Consider the following 17857-nt stretch of genomic DNA (forward strand, 5'->3'; position numbering starts at 1 on the left):
CCTGTAGGACCCCTGCCCTGCGCACATAGGGGCTTTGGTGGTAAGAGACAAGAATGACCTTTGGTGATTGCCAAGGGGAAATCTCCCCGCCTCTGTAATGATACCCATGCTACTCCCCTCCCTAGATGTTCTTCCTGGCTCCCCAGTGCCACTAATGAAAGAGCCCAAACTATCTGGCCAACCTTTGAAGCCCCCTACCCTCAGGCCTAACCCTACCTTTCCAGTCTCACCTTCCGCCACACTCCCTTGCTAGGCCAATAGAACCCATGGTATTATGCACGTCCCCCCTCAACATCAGCCTGTGCTCAAGCTGCTTGCTGTCTTTGCCAAGAGAGCCCCCTAGCCTCCTCCATTTCCACCCGTCCATCAAAGCCCTGCTCAGCAGCCACCACCTCCTGAGTTTTCCAGAGTTCTTCCTTCCTTCCTAAGGTGTTCCTCCTCACCCCTCCCTTGCTGAGGGCAGCACAACATAACAGGCCACCAGCTCTGGAGCCAGAATGCTGGGGAGTTCCACCCCAGCTCCCTTCCCTAGTTGTGTGACCTTCTCTTTGCTTCGGGGTCCCCGTCTGCAAAATGTAGACAATAACAGTACCTCCCTCATGGTATTGTTGTGTGGACGGATCATAGGACTGCAAGGCACTGAAAGTGACCACTTCAGTCTCCAGCACACAGTAAGCCTTTGGCTATTGGTGTTACTACTGGAGGTAATAAGCCCTTCCATCCTCCACTCTCCTACTTCATTTATCTGTCCAGTCTAATGCCACCCCTTTTTACCATATCTGATTTAGGTACTTGTCTTCACTCCCTTACTAAACGGAGCATCCTGGTAAATGCTCAGCTTGATACATACACAGAGGCAAGATAGAACCACTGAATGAATGACCAATTTCTAAATGATCCCACTTATGGTCTGTCCATAAGAAAACCCATATTTACCATTTGAAGAAAGATAAAGAAAAGATTAAGGAAGCAGAACTTTTCAGAACTTTTCATGTAGAGCAACGGTTCTCAAAAGTGTGGTCCCTGGACGAGCTGCAGCATTAGCATCTCTTGGGAACTCAGAAATGTAGAATGCTAGGCCGCAGCCTGCACCTAGTGAATCAGAAACTCCAAGAGTAAGACCCAGCAATCTGTTTTAACAAGCCCTCCAGGTGATTCTACGGACCATGAATCATGAGACCTGAAGAACAAGAAGCAACATGGCAGCACAAAATGAGCACTGACTGGATCAGGAGTGGATTCCAGGCTTAACTCTGGCACCAATCTCTCACACAAGGCTCTTAAACCTCAGCTTCCTTGTAGGCAAAACACTGAGACCATTAAACACCAGCAATAACACTGAGACCATTAAAACGCTATTGGGATTAAATGCAATCCCTCGAACAGAATTTGCATACAGTAGGTGCTTAATGGTTTTAAGCTCCTTTCAGTCAAAAGGAGTCAAAAGGGCTTGGGAAATTGCAGAGCACAATAGCAATCTGAGGGATAACTAATTCTTCTTGGAACAAACCCCCAGGCTGTCAAACGCCTAGCATTCCCAGGGCACTAGGAGGCTGTTTGTGTCTAACACCATCCAACCTATAAGCACAAACTCTGCAACAGAGTATCTGCTTCTTACCTGTTTATGAAAGCTGAACCAGGAAGAGAATAGATGGTCCTCCCTGAACCACCTCACCCCCCCCCCACAATATTCCCATCAGAATTAACTACTCACTAGTCTTTTAATTTAAATGATTCCAAACTTCACTCTTAGAAAAAGAATAATCTGAAAACGTTCTCCAGCCAGTAAAAGGAACTGTCAACTCTTGCAGAGCATCATGGACCTGACTTGGGGAACTCCTGGTATAGGACATCCAACCCCCCCAGCGGTCATGGAGGGTTTAGATTATGACAGAAATCTTCCTGGGGCACCTGGGTGGCTCATTTGGTTTAGCGTCCAACTTTGGTCCAGGTCATGATCTCACGGTTTGTGAATTCAAGCCCAGCACCGGGCTCTGTGCTGACAGCTCTGAGCCTGGAGCTTGCTTCAGATTCTCTCTCTCTCTCTCTCTCTCTCTCTCTAGCTCTCTGCCCCTCCCCCGCTTGCTTATGCATGCTCTCTCTTGAAAATAAACAAACATTAAAAAAAATTTTTTTTTAAAGACAGTAACCGGGGCACCTGGTTGGCTCAGTTGGGTAAGGGTCTGACTTCAACCCCGGGCATGATCCCACACTTTGAGTTTGAGCCCCGCGTCGGGCACTGTGCTAATAACAGCTCTGGGCCTAGAGCCTGCTTTGGCTTCTTTTTCTCCCTCCCTCTGTCCCTCCCCCAGCTCACACGGTCTCTGTCTCTCAAAAAATGAATAAATGTTGAAACAAAAATTTTTAATAAAAAATACAGTAACCTTAGGAAATTTGTTTCAGAGGAGAAAATCCAGAAATAAAAGTATTTTTTCTTCCTCCACACTTCTTAGTTCCTTGTACTACTGCTCATTCTGCTCTAAACCATGCATTCTACTAGGGAACCACCTTCTAGAAGGACAGGTAGGATGGAAACAAGTATACACAGGTGACTATGTCCGAATGGGGACTTATCCGTGCATTCAAATAGCACCAGCTTACAATGTCCATGTGAGGCCCCAGGCATAAAATAATAATTATCCTACCCCTTTCCAATCTGGACCCAGCAGAACAGCTCCCACAAAGCAGGGTGGTGAGAAGGGCCATTCTGCCATCAACGAGGCAGTGACCAGAAAACACACCATCAACTTTCTCAAGTGCATCCATGCGGTGGGTTTCAGGAAGAGTGCCCCTCAGGCCCTCAAAAAGATCCAGAAATTTGCCACGAAGGAGATGGGAACTCCAAAACTCCCAGATGAGTGCACGGACATCAGGCTCAACGAAGCTGTCTGGGCCAAAGGCACAAGGAAAGGCCCATGCCGAAACCTTGCAGGGTTGTCCAGAAAGTGTAATAAACATGAAGGGTCACCAAACCAGCTATGCACATTCTCCACTACGTACCTATCACCACTTTCCAAAATGTACAGTTAATGTGGGTGAGAACCAGACTGTCAAATAAAGATATAAAACCACCAAAAACAATGATAAAAATACTAATTATCAAGCCCTCAGACTACAAGCCTAATGCTTTGCAGTTCCACCACACCTTTGGTGAACATGTTACCTCAACTGAAAGCTCCCTGAGAGCAGCTTGTAAATATGTGTAGCCCAGAGCCTGGCACCCACAGGGACTCAAAAGGCCTACTGAACAAAACGGATAGGATTCTTTCTGTACAAGCCCCACGCAGCTGTTGAGAGGTATTATTTCATGAGTGGGTAACCTGAGGACCAGAGAAGACTGAAAGTTGAAGTCAGAGAAAGAATGTTATCTTTGATGTTACCCCCACCCCCAAAACAAGGCTTCACCCTGGGCCCAAACCCAACTTGCCACTGTTCCCCAAAGCCACGTCTTTTCCACTCAGACTGGTGAACACAGATGTGCTCACACCCCGCTCCCTGCCTCATGTACCCTTCCCCGCACATGGGGTGTCCTCTTCCCTAATTCCCACCCACCATCGTGAGCAGCTCTCGGGCCGAACGAAGCCAGTCTCATCTCCCCGGCTCTTATGAATTCTTTTGGACTCCTAAGAGCACTGAAAATCCCCAGTACTCCGCTGAACACTTAACTATGGAGTGGCCTTCTGTTAGTGATCATTATTCTGTGCATCTGTGCTCTCTCGCTTCATGCCATAAATCAATCCCTTGAGGACCAGGACGGCTATGAAACCCCAGCTCTCCCTTTTACCAGTTGACCAGTGGCTTTCTTTACTCCCCCGAGCCTCAGTTTCCCTATCTCTAAAGTGGGAAGGACAATAAAGCTTACACTGCAGAGTGGCCCTAAGAAGCAAGTAACGGCTGTAGAATTGCTTCCTGTAAGCTATAACTGCTGCTGTTAATCACCAGCTTTGTTGTTTTATTTCTGTATCCCCTCCCTCCCATCAGCCACCTGGCAATACTTTCAAAAGAATACTAACAACACTAAATGTCATGAAAATCACTTTTATGCTTTGCTCCAACAGCACAGAATATATACTAGAACCTCATTCCGTCCTCTAATTACTTATCTGAACTGTGAAAATTAGCTAGGCCTTGCCTGTTGGCTAACTGGCAATGAGGAGGCTCTGCTCTCTTTATGTTCAAGCGTCTTTTACAAGGGCTGGTGGATCTGGGACCTGGTCACAGGTCACAGATGGGCCAGTTGTCCTACATATCCTTTCCAGATAGCAAATTCAACCTGAACTTAACTATTCTGTTATTAACAGTGACAGCTATGATTTATTGAGCCTCTACTATGTCCCAGATACCACGCTAAGTGTTTTATATCCATTATCTCACTTAAACTGTACTACTCTGTATGACTCACTCTCTCTCTTTCTCTATCAGCAAACTAAGGTTCAGAAGGGTCACACAGCCAACAAATGGGTAAGGTAAAATTCAACTTAGGCCTTCCTGACAGAAGGATCATGCTCTTTCCATTCCCTATGTACCCCTATAGCCCTAATATTTGTAGATTTTTAAATGTCCTTTAACTTCTACCCCTTATCAATTACCTTGGCAGTTTGAAGGTGTAGAACTTCCTACTGTAAAGGAAGGAGGAAAAAAAAAAAAATCCTTCCAAGTTCGCCAGGTCCCTCCAGTAACTTGCTGTAATTCAATACCCAAGTGAGAAATGAGGTTTTGGAATATGGCTGCAAGTGAAAGAGCCCCTGAGGAAAGGAAATGAAGAACATCTAGATAGACATCGTAGTCCATAAAGGTGGGAAGAGACTCTTCCAGGGCCCAGTGTCCATCATCCCTCACCAAAGACCTTATACTACAGAGAAAAGAAAGGCTCCAAAATGCCAGTCAGCCGCCAGGAGAGGCCTCAGTAACTTCACATACCCCGCCAAAGGCTGATAAGTAAACTGGAAAATCGTAAGTGAAGCAGGAAATAATCAAATCACTACTGACAAAACCAGCCAGGCCCACAAGGACAGGAAAGGTCCGGCTCATAAAAGACGTTTTACCAGTCCTTCCACCAACTAGGAGGAACCCGGTTTTAAAAGAAACCAATCAACATTCTCAACTAATCACTTGGCTTAAGTTCCTGCCTTGGGTGAAAAGGCAAGTTGCCTTTTAAGTAAAGAAATCCCATACAGGGGGGCCATTCTGGTGTTCTTTTACCTAGCCTTGGGCTTTCCTTACCCAGGATACTGGTCACCTCTGGTGCCCTTTTCTAGGTGTCCAGAGCCCCCATATAGGATTAACAGGTGCTGCACAGTACCCCTCTCTCTGCATTGTCACCAATAGACTTCAGCTTTGGGCAAACTTAACAGAGCAGGGAAGCAATAGTCAATGTGCAGAGACTACTATAAAGAATATTAAAACTTGAGAACTTGAAGGGACCTACCATATCTCACCTCCAAAACCCTCGAACCACAAAGAGCAGTGATACGGAAAATGTCAAACCAGAAAGAGCAGTGACTCGCACAAGGTCATACAGGGAAAGTCATTGGCAAAGACCCTACCGAAGCCCAGGTTTCATGATTCCCAGTCCAGGGCTCTCATCATTAAATAACGCAGGCTCCCTTCTTTCCCAGAGGCAGTCAGGCATGCCATCCCCACGCCAAGATAATCACCCTCTAGGAACACTTCCCCACAATCCCAGTCCCTCCTACAGCCTAGCTGAGTTGCAATTCTAATTAGAAAGTCTCGGAGCAGGCAGTATTCTCTGGGAGGGTGCCCGGTGTGAGGGCTGCTGGTACTGAAAAGAGGGACAGGGATGGAGGAAGAAGGGTGTGGGAGAACTAGGTTCTGCCGGCAGTGGCAGCGACACTGTCAGCCTGGATGAGGACGCACTCACTGGCATCTCCTAGTAGGCGAGGAGGTAAGCCGACCAGCAGCCAGCACCACCTCTATCAGCCAGGAAGGGCTGGGCCCTGATCCGGAGGGACGCGCGGAGCATCTCCGAGTCCCAGTTGGGCCTCGGGGAGCCGCCTGGCAGGGCGGCACCGGCGCCGTGAGCAGGCGCAGACAGCCCGTGGGCAGAGGCCCGACGGCAAGGATGCCCGGCACGCCGGTGAGGTGGCACCGGTGCCCGGCAGAGGCCCGCGGTCCTCACCAGCCCCGTCCACCGCCGCCGCCCACCCAGATTGCCCACCCTTCGCGCGGCCTTACCGAGGCACTGCCCCACCGGGGTGCTGAACGGGTTCCCCAGGAGGAACTCCATCTTGAGCGGACAACACGGCAGTGGCCCGGGCCCCCTGTCAGCCGCCCGGGTATCCGCTGTCCCCCGCCGCGCTCCCGACCTGACTGACACTTGCCCCCGCCCCACCCTCTCGAACGCCGAACGCCCGGCCCCTGACCCCACCCCTTGTCGCGTCCCTATTGGGTAACGCCTGCCAAGCCCTTCTCCGATTGGCCCCCACACCTCCCTCGCGAAGCCCCACCTACCCCGCGGCGTCCGATTGGGCGGAGCGGCGAGCTAGGTCACAGGAATCTCCGTCAGGCGTAGCGGCACCTCCCCTGGCCCGCCCCCGAACGGGAGTCTGTGTATTTTGATTCATCTATATGTTGGGCAATCTAGTGAATCCTTACTATTATTGGTCAAGAGGAGAGTCAATCACTCCAATAGGTGGCGGGGGGAGAGGCGGGGCTACTAATATCCCTGCCCATAGAAGGCGCTGATTGGAAAAACATTTGTTTTTTCTACTGCTGGTTGGTGGTAGGAGTATTTCCCCACCCAAGAAATGCTGTCACGTGACCGTCAACTTTCACCCAGGATGTCTACCTCGAGACTTCCCCTTAGCAACCGACTGGCCGCGCTTGGTTCCCTTAGCAACCGAGCGAAGCATCTGCTGCGTGGAACCAGTCCGGTAGCCGGCGCTTCAGACGGTGAGACCCTGGACCTGAGAGTGCGGGAGGTCTCGCGTGGGCAGACAGAACCCCGACTTAAAGCTTTCCTCTGACCTTTTTTCTCTGGGAGTCGGCCCGGCGCTCCTCACCTATAAAATAAGCACAGAGGTTCTCTGTCCGCCACTTACCGCCGCGCTGAGACCCTGGGCTTCCAGCCTTTGGATGAGAGAAAAACGCTAAGGAAGCATTTCCCTGGGGGAGCAGGGCCCAAAGAGATTTTTAGGGGTTCCACCCCGCGCTTCCTGGCCTGATCTCTTTTATCGAAAGTTACCCGGTCCATTGATAACTTCTTCAGGTGTTTAACCCTCATATCCGACCTCTTCACTGTCATAAAATTGTGTCTCTTCTTTATTTTTATTCTTTACCGTGGTGCTGTATAAAGTATTTTGGCTTGGGATACAGTTACCCGAGTTCCTTGTCTGCCTCTTGTCAGCAGTTCACTGTATGACTTTGGACAATTTCCTTCCCCTCCCAGGCTTCGGTTTCCCTACCTGGGAAATTAGAGAATTAGGACTCCTTTCTCCAATGGCTTCCAGAGCCGACATGTAATCAAGTAATGAATGTGCACTTAGTACCCAGTAAGCACTCGGTAAACAGTTGATTTTTCTTATTAACCCATGGCCGATAGGGGCTTTGTTTTTCAGATTCAAATGATCCCAAGTTCTTGTTCCACTGGACAACTCTGGTTTGGTTTCTCCGTGAGGAGGCTGCTCCATTGACAGTGGTGTAAAACTCGCTGCTGCTTTTCCCATCTCCTGCCTCTGGCCTTCACCAACAACACCATTGTCAGGCAAGTCAACAGGAACCCAGGTTGGGTGGTAAATTATTGCTAAAATCCCCTTAGGGGAGGAGCGGTGGGGCCTCCACCCCGAGCCAGAACAGCTGTGAGAAACAATGTGCCCTGTGACAATGAAAATCCACAGTGCCCTGGGTACGATTGAGTCAGGATTAAGGAAGTAGGCTCTGGAATCCTGCTCTCCGGCCTCCGCCGTATACCATATAGATGTATTAGGCATATTACTCAGCCTTTCCAACTAGCTTCCATTTCCTCATCTGGAAACTGCAGCTGATTAGTCCTACCTGTAAATTAAGTTCCCTTTAATGTGACCACCACTGCCCTTGCAGTTCTCTGTACTGTAGCCAGAGTGGGCTTCTTAAAATTGAAAGCTGTTCACATCACTGCCCTTATTAAGCCCCAGGAGCTTCCCAGGGATCCTAAGATAATAAACTCCTGTAGGCCTCTTCGACCTTGCACCCCTTCAGCCCGAAAGTGACATGTCTCATTCTCTCCCACCTCAGGGCCCTCACTGTGCGGTTCCCTATTCCTCCTTTCCTACCCATCCTTCAGATCTCGGCCCTGTCTCCCCTGGCCAGGTCAGGTGCCCCTGATGTATGCTGTCCTAGTTCCCTACATCTACAAACTTGCCATGGTTTGTAATTAAATGTATGATTATCTGATTCACATCTGAAACAGAGGGAAGGAGATCTGTTTTATTCACAGCTTGTAGTAGCTGTGAATAAAAATGTGAATTCATTACACATGTGTGGGCTACACACACGCTCTTAAACAAATGTAGGAGGGAGGAATTATCCATTTTTACAGATGGGAAATCAAGGGCTTAGACAGGTGAGGTTAGTTGCCGAAGGATGCACGCTCAAGTTCCAAATCCTGTCCTCGTGTGCTTAACAAAGATTGTGCCTCATAACCGTTCCACGCTGCGGAGTGACTGTGGGCTTGACTGAAAGCAAGCCTGATCCTTCCCAGGTGCCAGGCCTAGATGAGGTGGGAGTGATGAGAATTCAGTCAGAGTTTTGAAATCGGAATTAAGAAGCATTTCCCAGAGTACGGCATTTTTCTTTGAAAACGCACAAACACTTTGCAGGTAACATCTGCCAAATCCAGCACATTAAAATTTCCCCAAAGGCAAGCTGGTGTCAGGTTATAGGAAGTCTTAGAAAAAATTGTTTCAAAAGACTGGGGAGATGGAAAGAGGGGGAGGACTAGAAACGTCTTTGGGAGTTGATTCATTCACCCTAAGGAGTTGGAGCCAGCATTGAGAGCCTGGAGAGGGGAAGATGGAAGGCGCAGGTGGAGAAGGGGAGTGGGGGGTGGGGGTTAGTGCGGGGGGGGGGGGGGGGGGGGGGGGGGGGGTGGAGACGGGCCCTAAGGAGCAGAAGGGAAGGATGCACGAGAGTTAAAGGCACAGGAACATTTGATCACGGACAGCCCAGAAATGGAAGATGCATATTTACATAAGCTGCATCCAAGCGGATGGTGGGAGAGGACCGATGAGGGCAGTGGGCAGTGGCAGTCTCTAAGACCAGGTGGCAGGATTGCCCGGCCCACCCCAGTTTGCAGTGAACACCATCAGCCCAACACCGGGAGTCTCTCCAGCAGCACTCAGTGGAATAATACAGGGACTGCCCAGCATCAGGGAGGAGGCCTGGGTGCTGGGGACACAAGAGGGTGAAGGTAGATGGTGAAGCCAGCAGGGAGGAGAGACACAGGAGTGGAAAGAAGAAGGGAGGACTGAGTTTCCAGAGGGTTCAGGAGGCAGAATCTGGGAGCTTCCAATAGGGGGTGCCTTCCTGCAGGGTCCAACCCTTCTGGATGTTGATAATGATGAGAATGAGGTTGGGGTGCCCAGGCTTCCCAGGACCATGGCTCCGTCCAGCCAGGAACAGCAGCCCAGGGTCAGCCTACGACTGACCAACTCCACAGATCCCCCGTTTGCCTGCAGAGTCTCAGCCAGATCCCTTTGGCCCACTAGCAGTGGAAACCTAGGGGCGCCTGGGTGGCTCAGTTGTTTAAGTGTCGACTTGGACTCGGGTCATGATCTCATGGCTCATGAGTTCAAGCCCCTCATCTGGCCCCTTTCCCACTTTATCTCTCTCAAAAATAAATTGAAAAAAAAAGAAACCTACTGGTGTCAGTTTAACTAAAAGAGGATTTAATGTGAGGAGTCAGGAAACTCTCACAGGGCCTGGAATTAGGGACACTAGGGGTGGGACAGCCAGCAAAGACTGTCAGTCTGTCCGCCCTTCTGTCTTATTTTCTGGATCACCCAGGTTCCCGTCTCTGTTTCTCTCTGTCCATCTGCCTCACCCCCCTCTTGTTATCTCCGCTTAACCACACGTCTGGCCAGCCCATGGCCCCCCCAGTTCCTCCCCAGCTCACACAGGCAGCTCTGATGAGGCTTTCATCCCACTGCCCCAAGTTCACATTCCTCAGCGGGAGAATACGAATGGCCAGCATAGGTCAGTGTCTGCCAATATCCATGCACTGGGCGGCTTGTGGTGAGATGGGGGGAGTACGGATACCACTGCCTGATGGGGACGAGTCTCTCAGAAGGGGAGCCACCGACTGCTATGCCTGGCTGGAGCTGCCAAGGATCATGGTCAGCGGTTGGTGGCAAGACACTGAGTAACAGTGGGTGAGGAAAGCCAGAGGCTTTGACGGCCGTGGCCATAAGGGCAGCTGAGCTCCCAAGGCTGAAGAGACCGGTGTGGACCACCAGTCCCCGGGGTGGGGGTAGGGTCACAGCCATGGTTGTGGGACCAAGGGGTGCACCCCTGCAGATGGGTGCCAGGCAGGACGGGTACAGACGGTTGCTGGAAAAGGCCTGGAGAAGCCTTAGTGCAAACGTACTAGCCTCTCAGTGTGGCGGGCCACGGACCGGGATGGGGGCAGCCTCAGAGCATCCGTGACTGTCACCGTGCTCCTTAAAAAGACCCCAGCCAAACCCTGTCTTCAAACAAAGGAAGGAGCAGATTGTGGAGGAGGCACGTGGTGTTTTTTAGGGAAAATGAACTGGCTGTACGACTCAGTGGAGCCAAGAGTGATGGACGAGGACATGCTCAAGCTGGCTGTGGGAGAACAGGGCCCACGGGACGAGGCTGGGCAGCTGGCCAGGCAGGAGGGCATCCTCTTCAAGGATGTGCTTTCACTGCGGCTGGACTTCCAAAGTGCGTATCCTGGGCTGGGCTGGGGCCACCAGGCGGCCCAGCGCCCCGCCCCTGGCTTCTCTGCCCCAGAACTCCACGCAGAGTCCAGGATCATGGGACCCACATCAGCGGGCGGGCCCGCGTGGGTTAGAAGGCATAGGAATGGCAGAGAGTGTTTGAAAAGTTAATACTGAGTATCATTCGCATTTGAATATCCACGGCACTGCTGATTCTGAATAATAGGGAAAAAGATAAAATTCTCCCACTCCAACTCTAAATGAACCCAAAGGCCCCGCTGCTTCCGTCACAGATCCCACATGGAATTCTTGGAGCGGGGTCCCTGGCAGGTGGAACCCAGAAGGGTGGTCCCACGCAGCCAGGAAGAAGCCATGGGGCGGAGGAGGATGTGCGCTGGGGGCAGGAAGCAGGAGAGGCGCCTCAGGAGCAGGAGGACAGCCTCGTGGGAAGACAGGTCCTTAGTGCCTCCGTGTCCCCTTCTGTAAAATGGGAAGATGATAGTCCATGTCTCAAGCTCTGGTTAGGAGGAGAAAGTGAGGTAACACACGCACAGTGTGTTCGCTCGAGAAGGCCAGCGGCTCAGGACAGAGGGGGTGCGACAGGAAGCGAGAGAGGCGGGCAGGGTGCTGCGTGTATTGTGCGGGTGGCTCCACAGCAGTGACCCGGGCTGCTTCACGTTCCTGCTCTGTCCTGGGGTTCTGTGCTGGCCTGCCGGGACATCCAGGAGACCACAGGGGAATTACTGAGGCCCTGCCTCAGCCCGTCTGGGGCGGACCACGGGGACACAGCAGTGGGCAAGGCAGGCACAGCCCTGGCCCAAGCCTCATGAACCCACAGGCCTCCCCAGAGCATGGCCTCCACGGCTGACCACCCAGAGCAGGAAGGGACCCTGGGCCCGGCCACCTCAGCGGTGGGAGGGGCGAAGGGACTGCAGAATGGCTGTCACCAGAGGGGGCTTTAGCCTCCTTTAGCTCACCTCCTCCCCTTCCTAAGGTTCATTTTGCTGGTATTTATAAAATGCCTCTTATATGCTAGGTGCTGTTCTAGGCACTAGGGATTCAACTGTGCACAAAAAAGACAAAAACCCCTGCCTCGTGGAACTGATGTCCAGGTGATGGGAAAATTAAAATAAAAATAGCGTATGTTAAAGGTAATATGTGCTATGGAGGAAAATCAAGGGGAGGGAAAAAGGGGAGTTGGGGGTGGAGCACGGTGTTTTATTGGGTGGTCAGAGGCCTCATCATGAAGGTGACAGTTGAGCAAAGACTAGAAGGAAGTGAGGGAAGGAAGCACGCAGAGATCCAGGGAAAGCATTCCAGGTAGAGGGAACAGCCAGGGCAAAGGCCCTGAGGCAGGCACCCCTGTATGGAGACAGATCAGAGAGGTGAGGAGGTCAGCTAGCATCAGTCTTGGGGGCCAACAGGCAGTGTTTGGCTTTTATAGTGAGTGAGATGAGAGCCCCGGGAGGGTCCTGAGCAGAAGAGGGACAGGATGGGACTTAGCTTTTCACAAGATCCCACTGGCTGCGGGAGGATAGAGTGTGGCGCCCCAGGGCCAGAGCAGAGAGACTGTGGTCCAGGAAACAATGGCAATGAGCTGAGACCAAACCGGGGGTAGTAGAGGCAGATCCCATGTCTATGTTGAAGATTAAAATTGGACTTTTTGAGCAGTCCTGTCATTGCTAGTAACTCATTTAGAACTGGTGAATACATCCTGGTTTTTTGTTGCGTTGTTTTGGCTCTTCCACACGAACTGCTGATGCCTAAGGAAAAGGCAGCACATAGGTGTGCAAGGCAGAGCACCCGGAGTGCGGGAGCCACCCAGGGGAGCAGCGTCTCCGGAAAGTCAGTCATAGCCAAGAGCTGTCAGTCTAAGACCAGGGCCAGAAAAGGCTCCTGGAAAATCCAGACCAGGGTGGGTGGTATCTGAGGTCCTGGGTAGCATTCTGGGAAATCTGGCCACAGCGAGCTGGGGAACAGACACCAGTCCCACTTGCCCCTGGGAATGGCAGAGGCAGGGCCCTGGGGGAGAGAGATGCGGTCCACCCATCCCCACCCCCACCTGGCTTGGGGAGGGCAGCCAAGAGGGGGCACCCGGCCTCCCCCAGGACCTCACAACCTCTGAATGAATGTTGAAACCACTGCCCCCGAATGTGTGGTTATTAAGTGTGCTTTTTTTTTTAACCCCTTTTACTTCTATATTATTTCAGTTATTTTATTTTTTTTTTATTTTTTTTTCAACGTTTATTTTTTGGGGGGACAGAGAGAGACAGAGCCTGAACGGGGGAGGGGCAGAGAGAGAGGGAGACACAGAATCGGAAACAGACTCCAGGCTCTGAGCCATCAGCCCAGAGCCTGACGCGGGGCTCGAACTCCGAGATCGTGACCTGGCTGAAGTCGGATGCTTAACCGACTGCGCCACCCAGGCGCCCCCTTTCAGTTATTTTAATGAGCATATTCTAATTTTATAAGTTTTAGAAATCCTTGCAAAATCAAATATAGAAAAAAAGGGGCATGTAAACGACAAAGCTATTATGGCTGCTAGAGGAAACTGGGGGCAGGTTTAGGCCTCCAGAATTTTATGTACGTAGCATCTCCTTATTTATACGTCAGCGTAGTTCAGAACTCTTCTGGCTGTCAGCAACAGAGACCGAACTCTGCGTGGCATCAGGAGCAAAAAGAATGAGTTGGCTGCGTGTCTATGAAGGTGGTCAGGAGCTTCAGTGACATCAGGAACCCGCCTCTGTCGTATGGGTGATTTATCCCACTCCCCATATAGGGACATTTGTGGGTCCCCCGATCTTTTTGCCTCTCATGTGCCTATAGGTATTTCTTTGGGCACACACGCAAGTGTGCCTTTGCAGACAGATTCCGAATAGAGGAATTGCAGGGTCAAAGGCGACAGGCATTAAATATTTCAGTTAACTCGGCCAAATTGCCCTCCAAAACGGCTGAACTAGTTGACATGCTCACCAATGTGCACGAGGGGTGGGTGGTGCAGGCATTCACCCTGCAGCCTCGTTCTATTTGTCACGCTGTGGCAGGAAGGACGCTGTTGGTGTCCTGTGTCCCGAGGTGTTACAGGCTCCCGAGAAGCCTCCTAGCTGGACATTAGAGGTGGCACGACTGAGTCCCATGCCCTGGGCAGGTCCAGCCCACACTCACGATGACCCTCCGTAGGCCTTTGAGTTCTGCTGCGTTCCTGGGTAGAAGCACTGATCACTGCCCGCTCTGCACTAATAGAGACTCTTGGGTGCTTAGCCCACATCCCCAGGTCGCATATTCCAGATCAGGGCGGTGGAGTCATGGGCCTTGTGAATGGTTAGTATTGGCCGTTGCAATTTTTTAGTGCACCTGCACTGAACTCTTAACCCTAACCCCAGGCTGCAAGCAGCCAAGGCGCCTCCTCCAATCGTTTCAGACATCCTCCGCATAGACAGCCTCTGGCAGTTTGAGAACTTGAGGAAGCTACAGCTGGACAACAACATCATCGAGAAGATCGAGGGCCTGGAGCGTCTGGTACACCTGGTCTGGCTGGGTAAGGGCCCCTCCTGCATGTGTGTCTGCCCTAATCAAAGGTGACGCACTGCCAGGGTCATTGCCTCGCAGGCAATTTTCCGCTGCCCGCCCGGAATTAGCCGGTGTGCAGCTGAAGATCCGTCTACTGGGAACAAGAAAGCTGCTCTTTTTAAAAGCCTGGGGCCTTTGCTGTGCAGAGCCAGCAAAGATATGCTTGGACACACCAGGCCAGAATATTCTGACCCACCTGCCAAACCTCCCCATCTAGGAGAGAGTCAAGGGAGCAGTCTAGTTACTCTAGACCCAGGGTGACAGACAACTGTGGGCCCTGCCAGTCAGGGGGGCCCAGATCAAGCCAGAAACAATTATCACAGCTGCTAGTGTCCCTTGAGCACGACTACCTGCTAAGCACGGGCCTGCCTGCTTTCCTTGTGAGGCCTTTTAATCCATCCATTTGCATCCCCATTGTAGAGATGAGCAAACTGAGGTCTCAGTGAGTAGTGAGGGGGCATCAGGCTCCCAGCTGAGCTCTGTCCGAGTGTAGAGCTCTGGCCCTCATTGCTAAGGCCTCAGGGGGTTTTGGTGAACGAGGAGAGGGGGCTGGCCGGAGAGCTCTTTGTATCGCTGTCTTATTTAGCCCCCACGGCAATCCTAAACGGTGAGTGTTACAATCCCAACGTGGAGAAGAGGAACTGAGATTTTGCGAGGCCAAGGCACTTGCCCAAAGCTCCAGCGGAGCTGCCACACAAGCCCGTATCTGTGTGACCCCGAAGCCCACGCTCCCTCCGTCTGGTCAGGCCGCTCCCGACAACAGGCAACCTGGGGCATCGGCACACATCCGAATTTACAAAACACTCTCAGCTACAGTGGCCCCGACAGTCACCAGCCCACAGCAGCCCCACAGACAGGATTACGTTGCCACCTTGCAGATACAGATGCAGCACCTGACGCTGGGCGGCTGACGGACCTGATGGGGTCACACGTTACAGGCAGCGGAGGCGAACCACAGCCAGGTCTCCTGACAGCTGGGCCCGGGTCTTTTGCCCCAGGCAACCCCTCCTGGCACCCCAGCACCCATTAATGCCGAGTCTGGTCTTGGCAGCCCGCCTCCTTGGCATTGCCAGGAGGCATCTTCTCTGTAGGAGACGAGAGGGATAAGAGGGTGCCGGGCCAGCCCCGACCCTGAGCCACGCCCCCTCTGGAACACCTGCCAGGTACCAACTGTCTGAGTGCCATGCTTTCAGGAGAGAGCCACCAGGCCCAGCTATCTCTCAGACCTAAAACAAGTGTCATGGGCCCCCGTGCAGTACTCCTGTGATACTATGGGGGTGAGAGAACAGGGGGGACATTTCTGGTAAGAGGTCAGATCATCCCCCTGAGAGAAGCTGGCCTTTGTCAGTCACAGCGTTAGTCACCCAGGGACCCAACCATAGCCAGGAAGATCTGGGTCCCCGGGGTGCAGGGGGTGGGGCACACGGTGTCTCCCACTGTTCAGCAAGCCCCCGCCTCACGCGAGGCCCTGCTGGTGGCCTGCCGCATCAGCTGTCCCGGGGCTGAGGCTGTACTGGAGCCAGCCAGGACTGGCTCTCCAAAGCTGATTACGCACGACTAGTCCCAACTGCGCCTTCAGGGATGTCAGGCCGGTAGCTTGAAATTGGCCACGATGGGAGGATTTACACCACAGAAATGGGCAAGCGCTGCGATTCAGGGCCTCCCCGCCTCTGCCAAACCCTGCCCCCCCCCGCCCCCGCCCCGGTTAAACATTTACCGGCACGCAGCCAGTTCTAGTGGGCCAGGCCCGGCCTCTGAAGAACAGAACTGTGTTCTTGGCATCTCGCAGACTGCAGTTCAAGCCTCAGCTCTGCTCACATACTGACTCTACACCAGTTCCTGGAGCCTTCTGAACCTCAGCTTCTCTATGTGCTCGGTGATGTTGGGCACATATCACCAGGCCCCTTGAATCTTGGTTTTCCTCCACCAAACGCAGAAGATGAGGCCTATGTTGTGAGCGTCAGATAAGATGACACACTTAGAAAGGGACGATAAGGGGGCGCTTGGGTGGCTCAGTCGATTAAGCATCCAACTTTGGTTCAGGTCATGATCTCCCAGTTTGTGAGTTCGAGCCCCACATCAGGCTCTGTGCTGACAGCTTGGAGCCTGCTTTGGACTCTGTGTCTCCCTCCCTTTCTGCCCCTCCCCAGCTCACGCTCTCTCTCTCTCAAAAATAAATAAACATTAAAAAGAAAAAAAAAGAAAGGGACGATAAGTTACCATTAGTCTCAACTGTCAGCCAGTGAGCGACTCCTGATACGCCAAGGAGGCTAAATTCAGGTGTGGACAAACCGACTTCCCAAATCACCGAATTACTTCCCAAATAAAATGTGATGGCCTGCAGCTATCATGAGCATATTTCCAAGCTCATGAAAAATTCCTAGTTTAGGCCTCTGGGCCCTTGGTGTTCCAGGACAGACTTGCAACTCCAACCCCAACCGATCCCGGAAAAGCACGGTGGGAAAAGAGCAGTTTTATTCCCCAGGATGTGAAACGTGGGCCACGGAGGGCCTGGCACCTCAGCTGCAGGTCAGGGTTGGGGTTTTGGAGGATCTGAGTCAGCTGGGATGTAGCTGGAGGGTCCTGGCCTGCCGCATGTCCTGGGAGGAGCCCTGGATGGACTCTGGCACCACCATGGTTAGCTGTGTGACTTTGGGCAGATCGCTGAGCCTTTCTGAGCTTCAGCTTCCCAATGCTCAAACGGGGAGAGAAATCCCAAGCTGCCACTCAGGGCTGTCGTCAGAAGACTTACTCATAAGCACTTGATAAACTGGGAAGCGCTAAGCAGACAGGTGGTATTATTATGAAAATGCCCATAGATGTGAGGGAAGGAGGCCCTCCAGACTGTCTCCTCCTGCTCCAGGATGCACCATTGTGGACCTCCCATTCATCATTTCCATCCCAGAACAACCGAGCACAGACTTGAGTATTTGGCCACGTGTGCCCAGCAAGGAAGACAAGTGGCAGAATTGGAGAGGGTGGTAAAAGTTTGAGACGGTAGGAAAGAATCCGTGCATGGCTTCTAGAAGACTGTCAGTGAGTCAGTCAGTGAGTCAGTTACTGGCCTGACAGCTTGGTGCTGGCTCCCAGAGCATAGGTAGCCCCGATGGGTTTGTCCCAAGACAGTCCCACCCCTAACCCCAACCAGCGGACCCTCACAGCCCTCTTCCTTCCAGACCTGTCCTTCAACAACATCGAGGCCATTGAGGGGCTGGACACACTGGTGAACCTGGAGGACCTGAGCTTGTTCAACAACCGGATCTCCAAGATTGACTCTCTGGATGCCCTCGTCAAGCTACAGGTGTTGTCGCTGGGCAACAACGAGATCAGCCACATGATGAACGTGAGTACTCAGGGGCGGCGGGCGCCAGGACTGGAGTGGCTGCTCTGGC

General features: G+C 52.2%; 2 protein-coding genes across 11 annotated transcripts in view; one reads left to right on the forward strand and one right to left on the reverse strand.

Annotated features, from left to right (window-relative positions):
* The window catches only part of TOM1L2 (target of myb1 like 2 membrane trafficking protein), a 120993-nt gene extending 114656 nt beyond the window's left edge, over positions 1–6337 (reverse strand). For all 5 annotated transcript variants that reach the window (XM_040453020.1, XM_040453015.1, XM_040453014.1 and 2 more), the window contains exon 1: positions 6196–6337. In XM_040453020.1, coding sequence (XP_040308954.1) covers positions 6196–6247 — 52 coding nt within the window. In that variant the 5' untranslated portion in view covers positions 6248–6337. The remainder of the gene's footprint in view (positions 1–6195) is intronic.
* A 431-nt stretch (positions 6338–6768) lies between these two features.
* Positions 6769–17857, forward strand: part of DRC3 (dynein regulatory complex subunit 3) — a 34561-nt gene continuing 23472 nt past the window's right edge. For 2 of the 6 annotated variants that reach the window (XR_005783976.1, XM_040453025.1), the window contains exons 1-5: positions 6771–6912; positions 7562–7723; positions 10735–10899; positions 14317–14433; positions 17642–17808. Coding sequence is in view for 5 of the 6 variants with exons in the window: in XM_040453025.1 (XP_040308959.1) it covers positions 10740–10899; positions 14317–14433; positions 17642–17808 (444 nt within the window). In the remaining variant the exon portion in view is untranslated. Of the gene's footprint in view, positions 6913–7561; positions 7724–10734; positions 10900–14316; positions 14434–17641; positions 17809–17857 lie in introns of all 6 variants that reach the window. The other 4 variants (XM_040453024.1, XM_040453022.1, XM_040453021.1 and 1 more) reach the window with 4 other exon arrangements.

The sequence above is a fragment of the Herpailurus yagouaroundi genome, unplaced genomic scaffold, assembly GCF_014898765.1.
Source record: "Herpailurus yagouaroundi ecotype Mexico unplaced genomic scaffold, PumYag 208, whole genome shotgun sequence".
NCBI classification, from domain to species: Eukaryota; Metazoa; Chordata; class Mammalia; order Carnivora; family Felidae; genus Herpailurus; species Herpailurus yagouaroundi.